This window comes from Canis aureus, chromosome X (genome assembly GCF_053574225.1).
Source record: "Canis aureus isolate CA01 chromosome X, VMU_Caureus_v.1.0, whole genome shotgun sequence".
NCBI lineage: Eukaryota > Metazoa > Chordata > Mammalia > Carnivora > Canidae > Canis > Canis aureus.
This window is the reverse complement of record NC_135649.1, coordinates 84,153,067-84,174,542: the sequence shown is the minus strand read 5'-3', so window position 1 is coordinate 84,174,542 and position 21,476 is coordinate 84,153,067. Positions and strand designations below refer to the sequence as shown.

Below are 21,476 nucleotides of genomic sequence, written 5' to 3'. Positions count from 1 at the left end.
CAGTTCATCAAGCAGGTGGGGAATCTGACCATGCTGAAGTTGAGTTGGGGGGTATTACTCTAGGGAGAAAAATCTTTGGTGGCCTCAAGATCTGTTTTTCTATCAAGCTCTCCCCAGGTATTATCTCCACTTTCTTTAGAGAGCTATGGCCTGAAGAGAAAATTAACAGCTACCAGTTGATCAGTTGACACAGGAAGTGCTTGTTGCAGCTGTTACTAACAACATTCTTTAATAAATGACTAGACAAACTGGCTCAAGTCTCACTTTGGTCTTGGGCTATAGTTGTCTCTCCTACAATTCCCTCTATGTTTGGTCTTGCAAGTAGTCCAAAATATCTCTCCTGTGATTTCAATGAGCCCTGGGAATACAAGGGAGCTATATGTGTGAGCTGAGCCTCTCATCTTAAATTGGAAGTCCATCTATTCCATTTTCAGGCTTTTTCAGTGAAGGAGGTACCACACTTGCTCTTGCTGGCCTGTGGGGATCATTTCCATCCAGCTGAACCCTGGATGTAGTCAAAGCTCACATTTTCTTATTTGACCATCTATGGAGCTATAGAATGAATCATGGGCACCTTCCTCATCTAATTCTTCAGACACTTTGTGCCTGCTTCTGTTCTTAGTGTCTCTCCTCCAAACTGAACAAGCAGAAATCCTAGTGACTAAAATTTACACTCCATGACTTTAGAGATCACTCCTGTTGCTCTTCAAAGAGTCAATTTCTTCCCCACACAACTTCACTGAAGTATGACTAACAAACAACAACTGCGTGTATTAGAGGTATGAGATGTTCAGATATGTGTATACTGTGAAATAATTACCACAATCAAGCTGATTAACATATTCATCATTTCACATAGTTACCATTTTCTTGTGTGCATGGTACAAACACTTAAGATCTACCCCCTTAGAGAATTTCTAGCATACACTACAGATTATTAACTATAGTCACAATATTGTACGTTAGGTTTCCAGAACTTAGGTTTTCAGAACTTATACATCTTATAACTGAAAGTTTCTACCCTCTGACCAGCATCTCTCCATTCCCTCCACTCCCCAGCCCCTGGCAACCACCATTCTACTCTCTGTTACTATGAGTTTGACTTTTATAGATTCCACCCGGAGGTAAGATCATGCAGTGTTTTTCTTTCTGTGCTTGGTTTATTTCATAGCATAATGTCCTCCAGTTTTAGCCATGTTGTCCCAAATAGCTGAATTTCCTTCATTTTTAAGGCTGAATAATATTCTACTATATACACATGCTCACACACATCTTTATTCATTCATGCACTGAGGGGATGCTTAGGTTGTTTCCATATCTTCATTACTGTGAATAATGCTGCTATGAACATGGGAGTGCAGATATCTCTTTGAGATGAGGATGAGGAACCTCCGTACTGTTTCTCACAGTGGCTGCACCATTTTACATACCACCAACAGTATATAAGGGTTTCCATTTCTCCACATCCTCCTAACACTTGTTATCTTTTGACATTTTGATAACAGCTAACCTCATAGATATGAGGTGAGATCTCATTATGGTTTTGATTTGTATTTCCCTGATGATGAATGATGTTGAGAATGTTCCATGGGTCAGTCAGCCAAGTATATGTCTTCTCTGGAAAAATGTTTATTCAGGTCCTTTGCCTATTTTTTAATTGGGGTATTTTTTAAAATCATGAAATGATGTTGGATTCTGTCAAATTGCGTTTTCTGGGGGCACCTGGGTGGCTCAGTCAGTTAAGCATCTGACTCTTGATTTTGGTTTAGGTCATGATCTCAGAGTCGTGAGATCAAGCCCTGCATCCCAGTGTGGAGCCTGCTTAAGAGTTTCTCTTTCCCTCTCCCTCTGCCCCTACTCCCTCTCTAAAAAATGCCTTTTCTGCACCTGCTGAGATAATCATATAATTTTTATTTTTTGTTTTGTTAATATGGTATATCACATTTATTGATTTACTCATGTTGGACCACACTTGCATTTCAGGGATAAATCCCATTTGTTCATGGTGTATGATCCTTTTAATATGCCATTGAATTCTTTTAGTATTTTGTTGAGGATTTTTTACATCTATGCTCATCAGGGACACTGGCCTGTAAATTTCTTTTCTTGTAGTGTCCTTGGACTTTGATATCAGGGCAAAGTAGGCCTCATAAAATGAGTCTGGGAATGTTCCTGCCTCTTCAGTTCTTTGGAAGAGTTTGAGAAGGTGTTAATTCCTTAAATGTTTGGTGGAATTCACCAGTGAAGCCATTTGATTCTGGGCTTTTCTCTGTTGGGATTTTTTTTTTAATTTGAAAGGGAGAGAGCACAAGCAGGGAGAGGAGAGGAGAGGAGAGGAGAGGAGAGGGGCCGAGGGAGAGGGATAAGCAGACTCCTTGCTGAGCAGGGAGCCCAATGTGGGGCTTGATCCTAGGACCCCGAGATCATGACCTGAGCCAAAGGTAGATGTTTAACGAACTGAGCCACCCAGGCACCCTTGTTAGGAGTTTTTTGATTACTGATTCAATCTCTTGCTTGTTACTGATCTATTCAGATTTTCTATTTCTTCTTCATTCAGTCTTGGTAAGTTGCATGTTTCTAGAAATTTATCCATTTTTTCAAAGTTATCTAATTTTTAGTGTAGAATTGTTCCTAGAAGTCTCTTATGACCCCTTGTATTTATTTGGTATCATTTGTAATGTCTCCTCTTCCATTTTTTATTTTATTTACTTGAGTCCTCTTTTTTTCTTAGTCTAACTAAAAGTTTGTCAATTCTGTTTATCTTTTCAATAAAACAACTCTCAGTTTCGTTTATCTTTTCTATTGTTTTTCCAGTCTCTTTTCTTTATTTCTGCTCTGACCTTTGTTATTTCCTTCCTTCTGCTAACTTCTGGCTTAGTTTGTTCTTTTTCTAGTTCCTTGAGGTATAAAGTTAGGTTGTTTATTTGAGATCTTCCTTTCTTCTGAACATAGGCACTTATCACTATAAGCTTCCCTTTTAGAACTGTTTCACTGCATCTCATAAGTTTTGGTATGCTGTTTTACTATTTTTATTTGTCTCAAGATATTTTCTGATTCCCCTTCTGATTTCTTCATTGATCCACTGGTTGTTCGGGAGCGTGCGGTTGAATGTCCACACATTTGTGAACTTTCCAGTTTTCTTAGCTTCATACCATTGTGGTTGGGAAAGATCTTTGATATAATTTCAATCTTCTTAAATTTGCTAAGACTGGTTTTATGATCTTTCCTGGAGAATGTTCCATGTGTACTTGAGAAGAATGTGTATTCTGCTGCAGTTGGATGCAAAGTTCTGTATATCTTTTAGATCCACTTGGTCTAAAATGTAGTTCAAATCCAATGTTTCCTTATTTCCTTTTGTGTCTGAACAATCTATCCATTATTGAAACTGGAGTACTGAATGCCCATAAGAATAAATTTCTTATCACTTTAGCATTTTGTCAGTCTTCTGTGAACTCTCTCCAATTTTCTCTACATCATTTCCAAGCCCAGGGAGTAACATGCAATCTGAATTACAATGTAGACAAAGTACATATGGCTTTTAAAAGTCTCTGGGGGTTCTATTTCAGTTAATAGCAAACAAGGTAATTTGAGTCATCATTTCCACTGAAAACAACTAGAAAATCTGGGCAAAATAAAACACCACAAAATCATCTGCTTAATGGCATCAGAATGCTGCCATGGCAGCAAAGAGGGCCAGAATCTGGAGGAAGAAGCCCAAGAGGTGAGCCTGGCATTTGGTGAGCCACATTTCCCCAAAAGGCACCTGAGAAGTTGGGCAGAGGATCTGTCAGACTCACAAAGATAGAGTGAATCTTTTTTTAAAAAAATATCTTATATTTATTCATAAGAGACACAGAGAGAGGCAGAGACATAGGTTGAAGGAGAAGCAGGCTCCCTATGGGGAGCCTGATGTGGGACTTGATCCCAGGACCCTGGGCCACGACCTGAGCCAAAGGCAGATGCTCAACCACTGAGCTACCCAGGCACCCCTTGAGGATTTTTTTTTTCAGTCTAATGCATGACAAAATTAGCTTCTTCTATTAGCTTTCTTGATTACTATGTATTTTTTAGTAATTTGTTTTTTCTCTTTCTGTTAATTGCCTATTAATTTTAAAATATTTTGTGAACCTTTTTATTATAGAATTTTAAAAGTTCTCTGTACATGATAGATATTAGTCTCATATGAACATAGAAAATGTTTTATCTGGTCTTCAGGCTTCGTTAATGTTGCCTTCTGTCATCCCCAAACTATTATTTACATAGTAAAGTTTACCTCCCCCTCCAAGCCTTTGACTTTTTTTTTTAATTTTTATTTATTTATGATAGTCACAGAGAGAGAGAGAGAAGCAGAGACACAGGCAGAGGGAGAAGCAGGCTCCATGCACCGGGAGCCCAACGTGGGATTCGATCCCTGGTCTCCAGGATCGCGCCCTGGGCCAAAGGCAGGCGCCAAACCGCTGCGCCACCCAGGGATCCCGCCTTTGACTTTTGATTAAAAGGATGTTATTAATGAAGTTTTAAATTGTGGCCTGTATTTTCTTTGAAATTTTCTATAAGTTCATAATATCATCTGCTTTTCCCAGTAGAACAGGATTTCTCAACTTTGGGGATAACAGAAGAGAATATGAAATTTTCAGTTAACAGATACTTCTCTTTACACGTATATGTTGCTGTAGAAGATAGAGTGAATCTGATGAAAACTGGAGTCCCATCCTTCTGAAGAAGATGGTACGTAAACACCTTAGGCTCTACTTTAGAATCCTAGAAAAAAAACCACAACAGAGAACAGACTAATCTTCACGGGAAATGACTCCCAGCTTCAAGTCACCCTCATTCCTGATTGGGTTATGGTGACCTGGAATTGCTAATGCCCCTAGCCTAGCCACTGACCAGAAACAAGTTAATTAGCTCTGAAGGACAATAGCCTCAGCCAGAGCATCTCAAATGATCTCTACACTTTTCCACTACCCATGTCCAGCACTCAGTAAAAAAAAAAATAGATGCACAGAAGATAAATAATAAAGTTTCTAGAAGATAAGAGGAAACTGGCTTCATGAGTTTGGGATAGACAAAGATTTTTATAAGAGGACACAAAACTACTATCCAGAAAAGATCAATAAATTGGATTAAGACCTTTTGTTTATCAAGAGATTCTATGTAAAAGTGAAAAGGCAAGTCACAAGGAGAGATGATATTTTTATCACAAATAATTAGCAAAATACTCATATAGCCAGAATACCTAATGAATGCTTACAAAATAGTAAAGGCAGACAACCCAATTGAAAAATGGGCAAGAGGGCAGCTCGGGTGGCTCAGTGGTTTAGCGCTGCCTTCGGCCCAGGGAGTGATCCTGGAGACCCAGGATTGAGTCCCGTGTCAGGCTCCCTGCATGGAGCCTGCTTCTCCCTCTGCCTGTGTCTCTGCCTCTTTCTCTGTGTCTCTCATGAATAAATAAATAAAATATTTAAAAAAAGAAAAGAAAAATGGGCAAGAGACTTGAACAGGTACTTCATAAAGAAACATACCAATGGCCAGTAAATATATGGAAAGATGCTCAGCCTTATCAGTCATCAGATAAGTGAAAATTAAAACCACAATAAAATACCACTATAAACCCAATAGAATGGCTACAATTCAGAAGACTGGCAACACCAATGGTCAGTGATGACGTAGAGCAACCAGAATTGTCATACACTAGAGGTGTGCATAAAGTGGTACCACCATTTTGTAAAACTGTTTTGCACTACCTTCTAAAGTTGAATATATGCATGTTTCATTCCTGGGTATATTCCCAACAAAATGTATATACACATGCACCAAAAGACATGTACAAAAATGTCATACTAGCTCCAAATTAGAAACAATCTACATGTTCATCAACAATCAATGATAATTAAATTATGGTATATTCACATTTTTTAAAAGATTTATTTATTTATGATAGACATAGAGAGAGAAAGAGAGAGGCAGAGACACAGGAGGAGGGAGAAGCAGGCTCCATGCTGGGAGCCCGACGTGAGACTCGATCCTGGGACTCCAGGATTGTGCCCTGGACCAAAGGCAGGCGCTAAAGCACTGAGCCACCCAGGGATCCCTATGGTATATTCACATAATGAAATATTATACAGCAATGAAAATGGATGAACTAGAACTACACATGGCAACATGGATGTGTCACACAAATGATGTCAAGCCAAATAAACCAGACACTAAAAAATATATATTCTGTAATCCCATTCACACAAAGTTCAAAAAACAGGTAAAATTACTAGGTGTTGCTAGAGGTCAGGAGTTTGGTTACATCTAGGGAGAAGGGGTAGTAACTGGGTTATGGCATGAGAATAACTGAATACTTTGGTTTTTTACCTTCTTGGTATTCAATGAGTATGTTTATTTTGTGATAATCCATTGAGCATCTAAGATTTGTGTACTTTTCTATATTTATCTTACACTTTAATAAAAAATTTTTTAACATTTTTAAAGTTTCCAAAGACTGTATATGAACTACCTACCCATTTGATCACTATATCAACTTAAATTATGGAAGTTTAACTTTTTGATTTTTAATTTTCACCTGAGAACAAGTGAATCTACTAGAACAGAGTCTGTTCTGCATGTGGCCCAGTTAAGGCATAGATCAGACTTGTCCAGACTTGGTTAGGCCAATAGGAATTATCTTAGTTAGGCCATATTGAATTACCAATATGAATTAACTGTTCAAGTTCTACTACCCTTCCTGACCACAGTATGGTTCATTGTGTAATTTTAACTAATTCACCTACATAGGCTTATTTCCCTTGGACATACAGTTCTGAAGAGCCACATTGAATCTAGCAAGCTGTGGGTTAGCTACCCTAATAATGTACAAACACTCTTGGCCAAAGAGATGCTTTCCAGGACTACCTGTGGTTGAATAATCTTGCATGTGGACCAAGAGAGGACTGACTATCCCTGTACCAAGCACACATCTTTACTTACTTATCAGAAGTTGTTCACTGACAACAAGAGAATTTCATCATCAATGTTTCACAAATATAAGGAAGCCACTAAAGGATACTTATGGTCAAAGCTGTACCACAGCCGGAAGAGCCACGCACTCTCCTGCTTTGTCCGGTTTCCTCTGGCAGAATCTGGTCCATCCTAGGAACAAACAAGAAGACAGATGCTTAGTTGCAGTAAAGGGATTGAAATGGGGTGTGCAGGGAGGGGAGGGAAGCTTCTTTTTTAACCATAACTTTTAGAGATTTAGAGCTCAGAGACATACATCCTGTATCACTAAAGTTGCAGATATGCTGAGAGGTAATATCTTGAGAGAAAGTGGATAAATCCAAAAGGCAGACAAATCAACCCCCAAGGTAAAAAGCCTGGGATACATCTGTGGGCAGCTCAACTCAGTGCAGTACAAAATTTCTTTTGGCGTTCTTATTGTAAGTTTCCTCAAAGTGCCTTTTAGTAGATTAATTACACTAACATAGTATAGATCCTAACAGGCCAAAACTAATCTATAGGGAATATTAAAGAGAGCTTCCATAAAACCAGTTTTCCAGGCCTCCGCAAAGCTGGCCTGGGGAAGTCATGCTCTTGGTCATTCCCTGACGATCCGCCTAGGATTCTTGATGGCCCTTACTAAGGCACCTACATTGCATTCCAGGTGGTACGGCAACTTGACACCCTGAGAGCTTTAGTAAGATGGGGGCAGTGAGCAGGGAAAATGGGGCCAGAACTAGCATTTCTGTTATTTTAAGGATTTAATTATTGAGAGAGAGACAGAGACAGAGGGCATGAGCACATATGAGCAGGAGGGGCAGAGGGAGAGGGAGGGGGGTAGAATCTCAAGCAGACTCCACGCTGAGTGCAGAGCCCAATGTGGGGCTTGATCTCAAGACCCTGAGATTAGGACTTGAGCTGCCCAGCCCACTCTGCTACCCAGGTGCCCCGCATTTCTGGTATTTTAGCTGCCCTCAAGCGGTTACTCCTCTCATCCTTTTCCAACTCAAATGTCCCTGTCATTTAATTTGCAAAATGACTTTCAAAATCTAACATTCATTTGGAGGCTTGGGAAATAGGCTCTGTACAAATATTGTAAGCAGCACAGTTAATATTAAAGAGTGGACTGGCTGTGGTGATTGAAGGGCACTGTTGGAATTCTGAGTTGTCAGGTGACCAGCTCCGAAAGTACAGACTGCTTGGGAAGCACAAGCAGTTGCCTCTCCCTTGAATGCTCCAGGGAGAGGCAGCTCTGCAAGTGAGGTGCCACTGACAAGAGCCAAATGCAAAATGAGCCACTATTACAAGGAGTTCTACATTGCAGTGGGCGTTCGCTCCATCTGTAACTGAGATAGCATGGATCCATCAGAGATCTCTGAAAGGCTTGAGTGTAGGAACAAGTAATGGGAGGGAAATTAGCAAGCACTGTTTCAATTTCTCATGTTTCCAATAACAAAGGTTATTTTTAAAAACAGAGTCCCTATGGTATCTGAAGAATGTTTAGTGACAGATGCGGACATGGCTTGTTTAAATGGGCCCTTCTATGGATGAGGAAATTTAAAAAAAAAGAGAAGAGAGAGAGAGAAAGAGTTCCCAGGGACCAACTGTATTTCGCATTTTTAGAAATCGTGTGGAAGAAAGAAGGCACAGAAATGTCTCTATTTGCAGGTCATGATCACTCCTTCAGGTAATCAATTGCTGGCCTAATGACAATGCGAGGGGGGGTTCCGAATGCCCCACGACTGAGTGTTAAAGTCACAGGTGAGCATTCTGAGGGGCAGATACCTTCATGGAAAAATTAAATGGTTCATTACAAAGGGATAGGCTCTAAGCTCGTGATTCTAAGTGCCCATAGAAGCTTATTAAAGAAAAAACTACCCTGGTGACATACATCGTCAAGAAGGATACTATAAACCACCAGGCACAAGACAGGTACCCCCCCATGTCAGTTGCATCTGCTCCTCCCCTAAAACAAGAAAAATGACCAACCCCAACCCTGTCATCCTAACCTCTGCCAAACCACAATGCGCTATCATCACCTGGGACAGTTTAGGCCCTGCCATCTCACCTCTATAGGAGACTTAGATAAGCCCCAAGAAGGACCATTACAATGCATAAAGCAAAGGAAAGGTTTCTTTTCTTTTTTTCAAAAAAAGATTTTATTTATTTATTCGTGAGAGACACAGAGAGAGAGGCAGAGACACAGGCAGAGAGAGAAGCAGGCTCCCCATGGGGAGCCCGATGTGGGACTCCATCCCAGGACCCTGGGATCATGACCTGAGCCGAAGGCAGAGGCTCAACCGCTGAGCCACCCAGGTGCCCCAAAAGGCTTCTTTTCAAAGGCAAACAAAAGGTCTTCACAGGCGACCAAGGGCCATGCCTGCAGGCCATAAATAAGATAAAGGGAAATATAAGAGGCTGCAAGATGATGTCAATGCTGAAAGGTGACCAGGGATAAATTTGGAGCAAATAAAAAGTGCAGCTTCACAACGGGGATGTTAAGCAACTTCTTATTTTATGAGATGGTGCCAGAAGTATGACTAGGTATAAGAAAAACAGAGATAAATCCACATACGGGGACTCTGGAGAAATCAGGAAGGGGCTGTGGAATGGGACTCATTGGGTTTCATTTATTAAGCTGACCCAGAAGAGGAAGATAACCAACAGCTGCTTCCCAAAGGGATTTGGGCCCCTTTCCTGCTCCGAGCAGTATAGGGCTGAGCAGGGGTCAGTGTGGGGGCAGGCTGATCCTACAAGACGCAGCCCCCTTCCCAGGCTCACGTGCAGACCCTTGGATTTCCATTCAGGTGCTGCCCACAGAAAAAGCTGGGACCTGTTCTCTCACCACACTCCTCCCCGAAACCTGCATTCCCACAGGAGGGCTTACACCCCATGTCTTCAGCTCAGGGCTTTTAGAACTTGGAACAGCCTTTCCAACGGTAGCTTTCTCCCACCTACAACACCTACCTGGCTGATCCGTATTCATTTTTTGAGGCTGGATACAAGAGAAGGTTGGCTTCTCTTAGAAATGTTTCAAAGGCAACAGAGCATGCCAAGAGGTACAGGTATGACTATCACAGGCTTTGTCAACAAACTGTGGGTCTCGATCCTTACTCTACTCCTAGCTGTGCCATTGTCTCGCTGTATGACCCTGGGCAGGTTTAAATTGAGATCTAACTGACATATAACATTGTGTCAGTTTAAAGTGTACAGTGTGTTGGTTTGATACATTTATTGACTACAGTATGATTACCAAGGTAGCATGAGCTACTATCTATATCCTATCACATGGTTATCATTTCTTTTTTTGGTGAGAACAATTAAGACCTACTATAGTAGCAGCTTTGTAGTTTATAATAAGAGTATTGTTGACTAGGGATCCCTGGGTGGCGCAGCGGTTTGGCGCCTGCCTTTGGCCCAGGGCGCGATCCTGGAGATCCGGGATCGAATCCCACATCAGGCTCCCGGTGCATGGAGCCTGCTTCTCCCTCTGCCTGTGTCTCTGCCTCTCTCTCTCTCACTGTGTGCCTATCATGAATAAAAATTAAAAAAAAAAAGATTAAAAAAAAGAGTATTGTTGACTATATTCACTTTGGTGTGCACTAGCTCTCCAGAACTTATTTATCTATTAGCTGCTTAAACATCTCCCGAATTCTCCTACCCCTTAGCTCCTATTCTCATTTTTCGAGGATATCACAATGAGTGTATTTATTTTTTGTATTCACTAGACATCTACTGTGTGCCAGGCACCACGCTGGGTGCTGGAAACACAAAGGGGCATGAGACTAGCACTTGCTCCCCCAAGGAGCCTGTTTCCAGAGGGGAGGACACACGGACAGACGTATATGGTGACAAATGTGATGAAGTAAAAGAAAGCAAATTTAAGAACTGAGGAGTGACAAAAGGTCCTATTTTTGAAATCTTTTTGCTAGAACTAATAAATAATGATTTATGGGCAGAGTTATTATTTCATTCCATTCTTATTGTTAATTTTTTTTCAATTTTTATTTATTTATGATAGAGAGAGAGAGAGAGAGAGAGAGAGAGAGGCAGAGACATAGGCAGAGGGATAAGCAGGCTCCATGCACCGGGAGCCCGATGTGGGATTCGATCCCGGGTCTCCAGGATCGCGCCCTGGGCCAAAGGCAGGCGCCAAACCACTGCGCCACCCAGGGATCCCCATTCTTATTGTTAAAAGAAATTTTCAAAGCTAAAATTTCATTACAGTAATGACAACAGCTTATGTTTTTTTTTTTTTTTCCCAGAGATGTAGCAAAACACTTCCCTTCCCCACACCACAAAGATTTCTCTGACCTAATCCCAGGAGCCTGATGTTACATGACATGGCAAAAGGCGTTTTGTAGATGGACTTAAGGTTTTCCAGGAGGGCTGCTGCAATTGCACAGGCCCTTAAAAGTAGATGAAGAGGGTAAAAGAGAGAGTTGCAGTGGAAGAAGAGGCAGGAAAGATTCAACATGTTACAGGGACTTGCCCCACTGTTGCTCACTTTGAAGATAGAGGGAGTCCACAAACCAAGAAATAGCAGGTGCTTCTAGGAGGGGAGCTTGACCCTGGGCCAAGGGTCAGCAAGGAAACAGGACTTCAGTCCTACAGCTATATAACTGAATGCTAGCAACAATCTGAATGAGCCTGGCAGTGGGTTGGTTCTCCCCCAGAGCCCAACCCCACCAACACCTTGATTTTGGCCTTAAAACAAAGAAACCAGCGGAGCCCACCAAATTTTTAACCTACAGAATGTAAGACTGGTGTTTGAAGTTACTGAGTGGGTGGGAGTTTGTTACAGTGGCCCTAGAAATCTAATGCAGAGCAAAAGAACAAATAAGTGATGTGACCTAATTTGTGCCCTTTTCTTGTCCCTGGGATGGTGGAGCCTACAACTCTCACAAGGGAGTAATAGGTTTTGAAAACAGGGAATCAAGAGCTCCACAATGCCTACTCCAGGGCTTCTCAAATTGTGAATGGGCACATGACCCTCCTGGGAACCCCTTTAAAATGTGAGTTCAGAGTGGGTGGGTCTGGGTGAGGCCCAACAGTCTGCATTTTTATAAGCTCTCTGGTAAGGCCCAGACTGCTGGTCCATGGGGACACTCAGAGGTGAGCGGCAAGGCCAGGTCTATTGACCTCACCTCTGGCACTCTCTGCCCTTATCTGTACCCTTCATTGCACTGTCACCACACCCTTAAGGATGTGGTGTCTTGCTTGCAGATGTATTCCCAGAGCCCCAAAGATTGTCTGAAATATAATAGGTGCTCAGTAAGCCTTTGTCAAATGAATGAATAAATTAATGTGAATTTTGTACTTCTAAGAAAAAAAAATAGCCAAAAGGGAAGTCAGGGACCAAGGTGAGGGGGTGGCAAGCAGAAAAACAAAAAGAAAAGCATCCTACTGGAATTTAAGAAAAGGCCCTTCAGCAACTGTTTGAAGTTAAAGATTTCAAGTGATTGCGTATCAGGTTTCAGCCTAGAGTAAAACTGGGGAAGGACTAGAAAGTTGTAAGTCAATGCAACTATAAAGAGCTGATTTTCTGCATGCACGTGTGTGGTGCTTGCCAGGCGCGCCTGTGCACACATACACTACAAGCACAATGTTTTCGTCTCCTCCACATTCTATTAATATCCTGCTTCTGACTCCATCCTGCTGAGATGATAAAGCCAGGATAAATTCAGATTTGTGCTCCTAGCTACTCCAAAGCAGGCTGATCAATGAGTGCTCTTCTGTAAACTTGGGGAAGGAAGTGAATATCTCTGTCTGGCACAAAAAAGTCCCCCTTGAATGGGGTGGGAGGCCACCCCCAAGCCCAGGCAGCTTGCCTCCATCTGGGGTTGTTTTTGTTTTGGTTGCAAAGTCACCAAGACCTCCAGAGAAACAAAGCAACTGAGTTTTTTTGTTTTGTTTTGTTCTAATGAGTCAAACTTGCCAGGGACATGAAGCTGAAGTCTGCCCACAATATTCTTATGCTTCCCTCTCATAAAGCCAGAAGTTCTAGCCAAAAGCTCCTTTCCTTCTCCCACATGAGCTAATATTCTGCAGCTCTGTAGCCATAACTCTTGGGCTTCTAGAACCAGTGAGGAACAATCCTGCTGTCATGAGAAATTCATTCCCATCAAATGTCACTTTCCTATTTATTTTTAGGAAGATCATTTAGAAAATGAGGTAAAGAGAACTGGCCTTTCTTCTCTGCTGGGGAACAAACATCTGGACTTTCCCCACTTATGATTTCAGTTTCATGACATCACTTAGCGTGTGACCTGGATCCATTTCAGGGGAAACTGCAAGAACCCAGGATTTTACCCAAAAAAATTGAGAAGCCCATTTACTTCTCTGTTTTATTGTTGCTCCTGACCATTGAGTGCTCCCAGCTCTGCTGTTAGTGGCTCACTGGACTGAGAAAGTCAGGCCAGGAGGACTAAGAGACATAAGGCCCTTTAAGTACAAGGGCAGGAGTCATTTGTAAGAAGGTGCCCTGGAAAACCAAGCTTGAAGTTTGTCTTTTTTCTTTTTTTCAATCTGACAGCAATCTTGAAAGACTCTCAAAATACCAGTGGAACTGATTCTGAGGGCCCACTGCATGACTGAGTGTGAGGCTTGGAAGGAGGTAGGTTAAGGGAAGCTGTGACACCAGCTCCTGGCTAGGGCCGGCCGCTGGGTGCCACTGGTAGTGCTGCAGAAGTCGCCACCACCTGCCCATTCACAACTGGGCCAAAGGGCCGTCCAGGGGGCCATCAGGAACACTGATGACCACACCCCAGACAGGGAGCGCTATCTTAGCTGTCACCGCTGAGGCTAAAGGCACTGCCAGAACGCTTAGCACTAACTTAGGACCTGCTGCTTTCTCAAACATTTCCATGGACCAGTGACAACAAGCTTGTGACCGAGTCTTGTTACAAGCCCAGTGTCTCCATGTGAAGTTCTCATGAGATGTATAGTGAGTTTGACTACGTGAAAGCAACCAAACCACTTCATGCCTTTCCTTTTACAGATGCTTAAATCCAGAGGCAGGAGCAATTGAAAACAACAACAACAACAACAACAGCCAGCAGCAAAAGGGCTGGAGGTGTTTGGTCTGGAACTGACAAGATGAAATCTGTCCAAACCCTGGCTATCCAGCTGGAATTCGCCTGTTTTTCTTACAAAATTCATCTGGACCAGCTGCAGTCCTGGGGAGGAAGCTTTGGAATAGGGCAGTCATATCTTCCTACCAGAGCCATTATTTTCCTTTCAGTGAAATAAAGACACTTCACCCAGGTTTTCTCAGGGTGAGTTTCAAGATCCCCCATTATACTCTAAATTAGCTTCCAGGTGCACAGTTCTGAACTCTCGGTTTCTAAACTCCTTGATCCAAGCTAGAGTGCAATGGCAACTTTTCAAAAAGAATTTCTCATTGAAACCACAAGTTCCCAACACAGGGGCCGCTTCTAATATAATCTCAAAGGTCTTCTGGGGCACCATTATTCCTGTTTTAATATTTTCTTTTTAAGTAATCTCTACACCCAGCGTGGGGCCTGAACTCAACCCTGAGATGGAGTCCCATGCTCTTCGACTGAGCCAGCCAGGCGTCCCTCTGGAGTACCATTAAAGTGGGCATCATATTGTCTCCAATAAAGCTCACTGGAAACTTTTCCTCAGATGTCCAGCTCTTTCAGAGGTCATGGCTTTGTGTTCCTTAAGGGGCATTACCACCAAGATGGGACCCCCCTCAAAGAGAAAGAAATCAGAAAAAGCTGTAGGCGGCACTCCCTGGCCCTGCATGGCACCACATTTTGGGACACTTGTTAGATCTGATTTGGGGGCTAGAGTAATTTAGAAGGTCCTCTGGAATTTGAAGTATGTAGACTGGATTTAGGGTTGAGTACGGTTCAAAGCTGACTGCAAAAAAAGAAACTCCCAACACAGTTTCCTGGACAACACATGTGTGAGGTCAGTAAAGCTTTCCTCTGCACTGGGGCTCTCTCGTCGCCCCCCCCCCCCCCCCCCGCATCTCCCTATCAAATGCCAATCGAGCGCCCCCAGGTGCCAGGCACTGCGCTCAGCACTGGGGAGTCAATCCTGCACAAAACAGTTCTTGACTCCTGAGGCCAATTCGTGACATTTGGGTAACGGATTGCTGCTCTTAACATAACCTTTTGTTCCTCTAGCCTGCCTGCCCACAGAATGTCAGCCTTGGGAAGGAGCAAACCTGGAGACACAGGGTGATGTAGTGGCTCAAAACCATGTCTGCCACTTCACTGATGCTCCCATAAAGAGCTTATGGTCTCTCTCCCCTCCCATCGAATCTGGTCTGGCTTGAGCAACTCATTGTGACCACCAGGAAGTCACAGAGGTGATGCCGGGAGACTTTCAAGGCTAGGTCAGAAACGGTGATGCGGCTTCCACCTTGCTTGCTGGGATGGAACCCTGAGTCATTGTGTAAGAAGTCCAGTAATCCCGAGGCCATGTGGGGGAGCCATGTGTAGGCATTCCAGTCAGCTGTCCTAGTCTTTGGGTCCTCCCAGCTCAGGTGCCAGACATATGAGTGTATGAGTCTTTGGATGACTCCAGCCGCCAGCTCTCTCCTTGGAGCAAAGGCGAGCTGCCTCTATTATGCCTTTTCCAAATTCCTGACAAAGAGAATCCATGAGTAAAAGAAATTGTTGCTCACTTTCCTATGTTTGGTGCAGTTTTGTTATGCAGCAACAGTAACTGGAACAGATGGCAAAACCACAGGCCAGATTACTCCTCTCTGCCACACAGACTCTATCAGGAGTCTCTGCAGCAGCAGGGAGTCATCCCTGCTTGTCATACTCGAGGCTGCCATGGGGCTGCTCTGATCCCAGCCTGTACAACTTCCCTCCCTGGCACACTGTTCCAGGCTGTCACTGCTGCCACCACCCTAAGCCTTAGCTGTTAGCCTTGCTGTGACCTTCAGCCCTTGGGGGTGGGGGTGGCGGTGGGGGTGAGGGCGGCTGCTCTGACATTGCTGGGCTTGAGGGGAACTCAGTTGTAAAGGATCCCAGGCTCTGGAGGAAGGGGAGGGGCTCTAATCACCCACATCCTTCCTCTCTTCCTCAGATTCTGGGCTAGAGAGTCAGACCCCATCCCCACTTCCCCCTACCCGGGCACCACTGACAGACTCTGACCCACTGACAGTGAGCCAGTCGCCAACATATCTGATATATCCATTTTTGGAAGGCAGGCAGTCAGGGACTTAGCTTGAATACTCTTCCTGGCCAGCCTAACCCCTCAATATGTTGTTTAAGAACACCAGCTCTGGGGTCAAACCCTGGCTTCAGAACCTTCTAATTCTCTGACTGCAGATGGCTCACTTAGACTCTCAAACTTCAGCTTCTCATCTGTCAAATGGCAGTAACAGTCCCTACCCCATAAGGTTGCTGTCAAACTCACAGTGAGAGAATCCACGTAAAGATGTTTGGTCTATAGCAAATACTCAATAAATTTTAGCTACTTTTAAAAATGTCTTCCCCTGGAAGAAGCATCTCTTGTGACTTACCCCTTGTAAGACTTGAAAGCTGTCATTGTTGGGTGGTGGGTCTTGATCTGGGTCGACGCCAACTCTGTAAGTCACCAGGGAGAAAGACAAGGAGAAAAATGGAGAGTATTAGCTTGGACCATGGCAACCATGCTGGCTGAAAGTAGCCAAAAAGCTGACCATCTTCCAGAAGTGGAAGGAGTAGTTAGCTAAAAGAGGAGGAAGGCTGTCATGCAAAAGTCGTGAGAAAGAGGTCATGTACCATGTCAGATCCCAGGGGGCAGGAGAGGCAAGTAGTACTGTGTGCTTACACCCTATGCAAGGCCACTCGGAGTGGCACCGGCTGGCAACTGTCCCTCTGCCTTCCTGCACCAAATGGTCCCAGTTATCCAAACTGGGGTCTTACTGCCCCATACCGTTTCCTTTCTGCTGCTTCCTCACGTCTGCCCTGACCTCCTTTTAATTCCCTAAACTTCTGATATGCAATTTTTCACATATCCAGGGCAGTGCCGGAAGAATTTATAGTGAATACCTGTATACCCACCACCTAGACTCTACCACTGGCATCTTGCTAGAGTTTCTTTACCACGTATCTATCCATATCTCTATTATTCATCTTATTCTTTAGATGCATCCAAATAAAAGTTGCAGACATCAGCACATGTCCCCTGAATACTTGAGCATGCATATCATTCATGTTTTCTCCAGGTAGCCCCATGTCCTCCTGCAACAGAGGTGACCTGAGAGGTGGCATGTTTAAGATCAACAACTGAAGGCAGAAAGAAAAAGCAAAGTGGCAAAATCCACTTGCAACAAATCCCACACTTCTGTTAGGGTAGTTGTCTTGACTTAGTAACACACCAGCTGTTGTTTTGTGCATCTGTTAATTCTCTCTGCCTGTACCCTCTTCACTCTGAGGTGGAGAACTGTGACATCGATCACAGGGTGATGGGGGAGAGAACAAAGAGGCCAGGAAAATTCTCTGTCTTCTCACACTCCCTCCACTGTTGCAAAGAACTGGAAACTGAGATCTCAGTTTTTGGCAGGTCTGCCTTGAGCTTGAAGGGAGGCACCGACTGGCCTCAACCAACAGTCCACTACCAGGGTGCTGACTCCAAAGAGTGGTCCACAGACACAAAACCTCATGTGTGTGCATCCTACTTTTCTTCCTCTCCTTCCCTCTTTCCCACTTATGATGCCCAGGTCATTTCTTGAGAAGAGAGACTAGTAGAAAAGGTAAACAGTAAAGAACACAGATGTGCCTACCCTTTCAAAGCCAATCTCAACCCTGTTTATTCCAGGTTCGTCAAGCACTGACCCAAGGTGTGTGCGCCCCTGAAAGGAACTATGGAAGGAGAGGGAATGGATGTCCTGTATTTTGCTGAAGGCAAAGTTTAAAACCACAAGATGAATCCATGTATTCATCAGATATTTGTTGGATGCCTATTATGGCAGGCACTGTTCTAATGAAAATCTAGTGTACCAGACACCAGATTTCCTCCCTATGGGCCTGGAGTTTGATAGGATCTTTGTAGTGAGTTGGATGGACTTTGCTACATGTCTAGGGGCTGCTTCCAGGTTGGAGGAGATTCTGAGGGTTGGAGGCTTGTCCTCGTAACTAGACATTATCCGAGGACCTTTAAGCAACAAATCTCATAGAGGTTTTCTGACACAAAATCCATCCAATTCAGGGGCCTCAGGGCTGCCCCTAAAAGTCACAGCAGAGCCTCAATGCACCTGATGTGTCTAATGTATCAAAATGTGAGAGGAGTGGTCACATATGGAATTCCTAGCTCTTGATTTTGAGCCTTCATCTGTTTTAGAGATGCTTAACACACACTCCACAGAGAAAAGTCCTCCATGTGGTAGTTTTGTCAGCATTTGTAGGATCAACAGCTAGGAATCCAACATTAGGCCTTATTCTGTGGATTCTATAGCAGCACAAAACCCCTTCATGGCAGACTAATTTACTTAGCTGAGCTCCCTGGTACAGACTCAGAGAGGCAGAGCACTGGTTACCCTGGTGTTTCTCAGACAGCCTACCAGAATGCCAGGTGACATAGCAGCCCTCAATCTAACCATAAGGCCTGACCATATTGTAGGGCAGAAGTAATGAGTTTATGTTACCTGAAGGGCATGAGGCACAATATGGCCAAGAATATGGCAGTCCAGATCTGCCACTAATAATCTCTTCTTTCTATACTGTGAATTTTGAAATAGGTGTCATTAGCTTTCATAAACGGCTTCCACATCAGCAAAGATAAAGCAAGTTGACTTTACTGGCCTAGATGAAATAGGAAGACTATGAGTAGGACAAAAGGTTAAGTATGCCCTGTATTACAATAATGAAAGTAAAGCCAAATATAATAAAAGCTGCCAAATGAAATTTAGCCCCCTCTATTCTTTTAACTGATCTCTATTAAGAGAGAAAAAAAGACTTGTTTAACAAGAATTCAATTCTGGTCGACAAGAACTGCTTATGAAGACTAGGCTGTGACTATTTTCATGCAAGTCCTGGCAATGTCAGTGGAGCTCCTCTATTTTCCTGGGGCCCATGTGGCCAGGCCAGAATTCAAAACAACAAATATAAAATGTTGAAATAACTTCATCAATTCACCAAAGCAGGGCCACCCTAACTTCATCTCAAACTCATAATGTTCAGCATTTTGTTTGGGGGAACTTGGGAGTAAGTCTAGATCCACACTATCCAGTAGAACTTTCTGCAACCATGGCAGTGGGCTAGATCTGCGCTGTCCAGTGTGCCAGCCAAGAGCCACATGTGGCCAGACACTGAGTTGAAATGTGGCTAATACGACTAAGGAAGTGCATTTTTACATTTCATTTGGTTTCACACCAAGTGAGAAAATAAAGCAGTCAAACTAATGTGCTCATTCTGGAATGAATAAATCTGGAAAGAACATGAATAATTTCCCTTCTAATATGATAATAAGTACATTCTGATTAGCTGCCTCCAAAATGCCATTGAAATCTCAGGAATTTTAGGAGTGTTCTACATTAACCGATAATTTTGCAAAAACGTGAATGGCTGAAGCCCTAAATAATTCGAGGACTAGGAGACACACACCTTCATGTAAAACCTTGGACACCAGGTCACAGTCTGAATTCTCACATATCCCCAGGGTAATAACTTGTCCTTTGCCCACAGGACCTTCCTTCCTGAAGGTGGGATATTTCAAAAGAAAGGGTCTCCTCTGCAACTTATCTGCTACCTACAGTCAGGCCTCCAAAAAGTGAATGTGTGTGTGTGTGTGTGTGTGTGTGTGTGTGTATTTTAAACAGTAGAAAAAAAAGTGTAAACCCAGGGAACTTAACAGCTTCCATTACTTATATGCACATCATTACAGTCCATCTGGAGCCTGGTGATAGTGCAACGTTCATACCCGATGATAAGCATCGTTGTTCTCTCCACTGCCCTCAGAGAGTGACGTACTTTCACAGTGGCAAGAACAGAGCTCAAGCCTATTCTGCATTGATTTATCTACCAGCACTGAGAATCAGATCAGAAACAATGCATGCTGATATAGACACAGGAAGGAAAAAAGAAACATTAAACTCTTCGCTCTGCTTGCCCAATGTCGCTGCTCTTAAGCATAATCCAATCATAAACTTGGATGGACACCGAGAGACAAACTGCATTAGAAGAGACTTTATCTTCTGTTTTTTTTAAACACTGTTTTTGTACCTTCTGATTGACCATGAGGTATGAGTACACAAACACATACTTAAAAAACTCAAATAGCATTGGTACTTAATTAAGATGATATAAGCCATACCCTAGTCATGGCTGAAATATAAAATTCTAGTTTTCTTTATGAATTAATTAAAAGCCTTGTTTACTAGATCATAAACAAGGCTTTGTGGAAAAAGTATCTGTGGCTCTGAAAATGGACTGCTCTCGACACTAAGCTCAGTTGTATAAGAAAGGAGACACTTGCCAACTTCGGCTTTGGTGTTGACACACATTGTCCAATATTCAGGGAAAGAGAACAGAATGTCAGGGACACCGACACATCCATCAACCCAGAGAAAGGCTGGAAAAGGGATTAGACTTGACCTGACCTCTTGCCCCTTTGCTAAAAGGGGCAGGGGGTTGGCGCACACAGGAAGCAAGAAAGGGACAAAACAGCATAAAGAGAAACATCTCAGGTTAGAAGGAGGAGAAGAGCCAGGCCCGGTTAATTTGTTTCTGAGGATGCCCTTGTGTCACCTGAAGTACTGCCAGCGGTGTTCATTCTGGTCCTCTTCGGAGGGCTCCTCGACGCCAACTCTGGGCAGCAGAAGAAGGGAACGTGAGTGTTATGGGGACAACAGGGGAGCCAGGAGCTCTGGGCACAGGACCTGGACCATGTCCATCAAAGAATAGGCTGGCTCACTCTGAATATAAATCCGTATCCTCTTATACTGTCCCCATTCTCTAAAACCCAGGGAGGTAGAACTGCTGCTAAATTCAAACTTAAAGCAACAGTATTAGGAGCTAGGTCAAATGAGGATCAATTGGGAATGAAGATAAAGCCTCTCAAAATATAATGTAAGGAAATCAAAGGAATGTATGCAACTCATAGAAAGTGCATTTATACAATTTTCCAGGTCACCTGTTTCATAAAGCAAGATACATCTGTACAAAAAATAGAAAACAAAGTTGCTACTAAACACATATTTGAAGCATTTACACATAATTTGACACATATTAGACAGAAAGAGCAAAAAGCACCATATTGTTGAAAACAGCAACAATACTTAAGAAGACAAAGATGGCCTTTTTTTTTTTTTGACAGAAGTCAGGAACCCAACTTCTGCTATTCTCTTTCTCTTGCACCTTAGAGTTAACATGGTCCATTTTTACCTGTCTTCACAATTTCTGGGTTATTCAGGGTGCATTGGAACTTTGTCATCGTACTAAGAGCAGGCACTACTGACAATCTTGGCACTACTGACATTTTGGGCCTGGGCCTCTACCTACTAGATACCAGTAGTGCCCTCC

At 43.1% G+C, this 21,476-nt stretch overlaps 1 protein-coding gene across 3 annotated transcripts in view; it reads right to left on the bottom strand.

The window, feature by feature from the left end:
• SLC9A7 (solute carrier family 9 member A7) overlaps positions 1-21,476 on the bottom strand; it is a 148,884-nt gene that overhangs the window by 16,363 nt on the left and 111,045 nt on the right. For 2 of the 3 annotated variants that reach the window (XM_077888445.1, XM_077888443.1), the window contains exons 13-15: positions 20,703-20,762; positions 16,496-16,559; positions 7,058-7,140 (exon numbers count right to left, since the gene is read on the bottom strand). In XM_077888445.1, coding sequence (XP_077744571.1) covers positions 7,058-7,140; positions 16,496-16,559; positions 20,703-20,762 — 207 coding nt within the window. The remainder of the gene's footprint in view (positions 1-7,057; positions 7,141-16,495; positions 16,560-20,702; positions 20,763-21,476) is intronic. The other variant, XM_077888444.1, reaches the window with a different exon arrangement.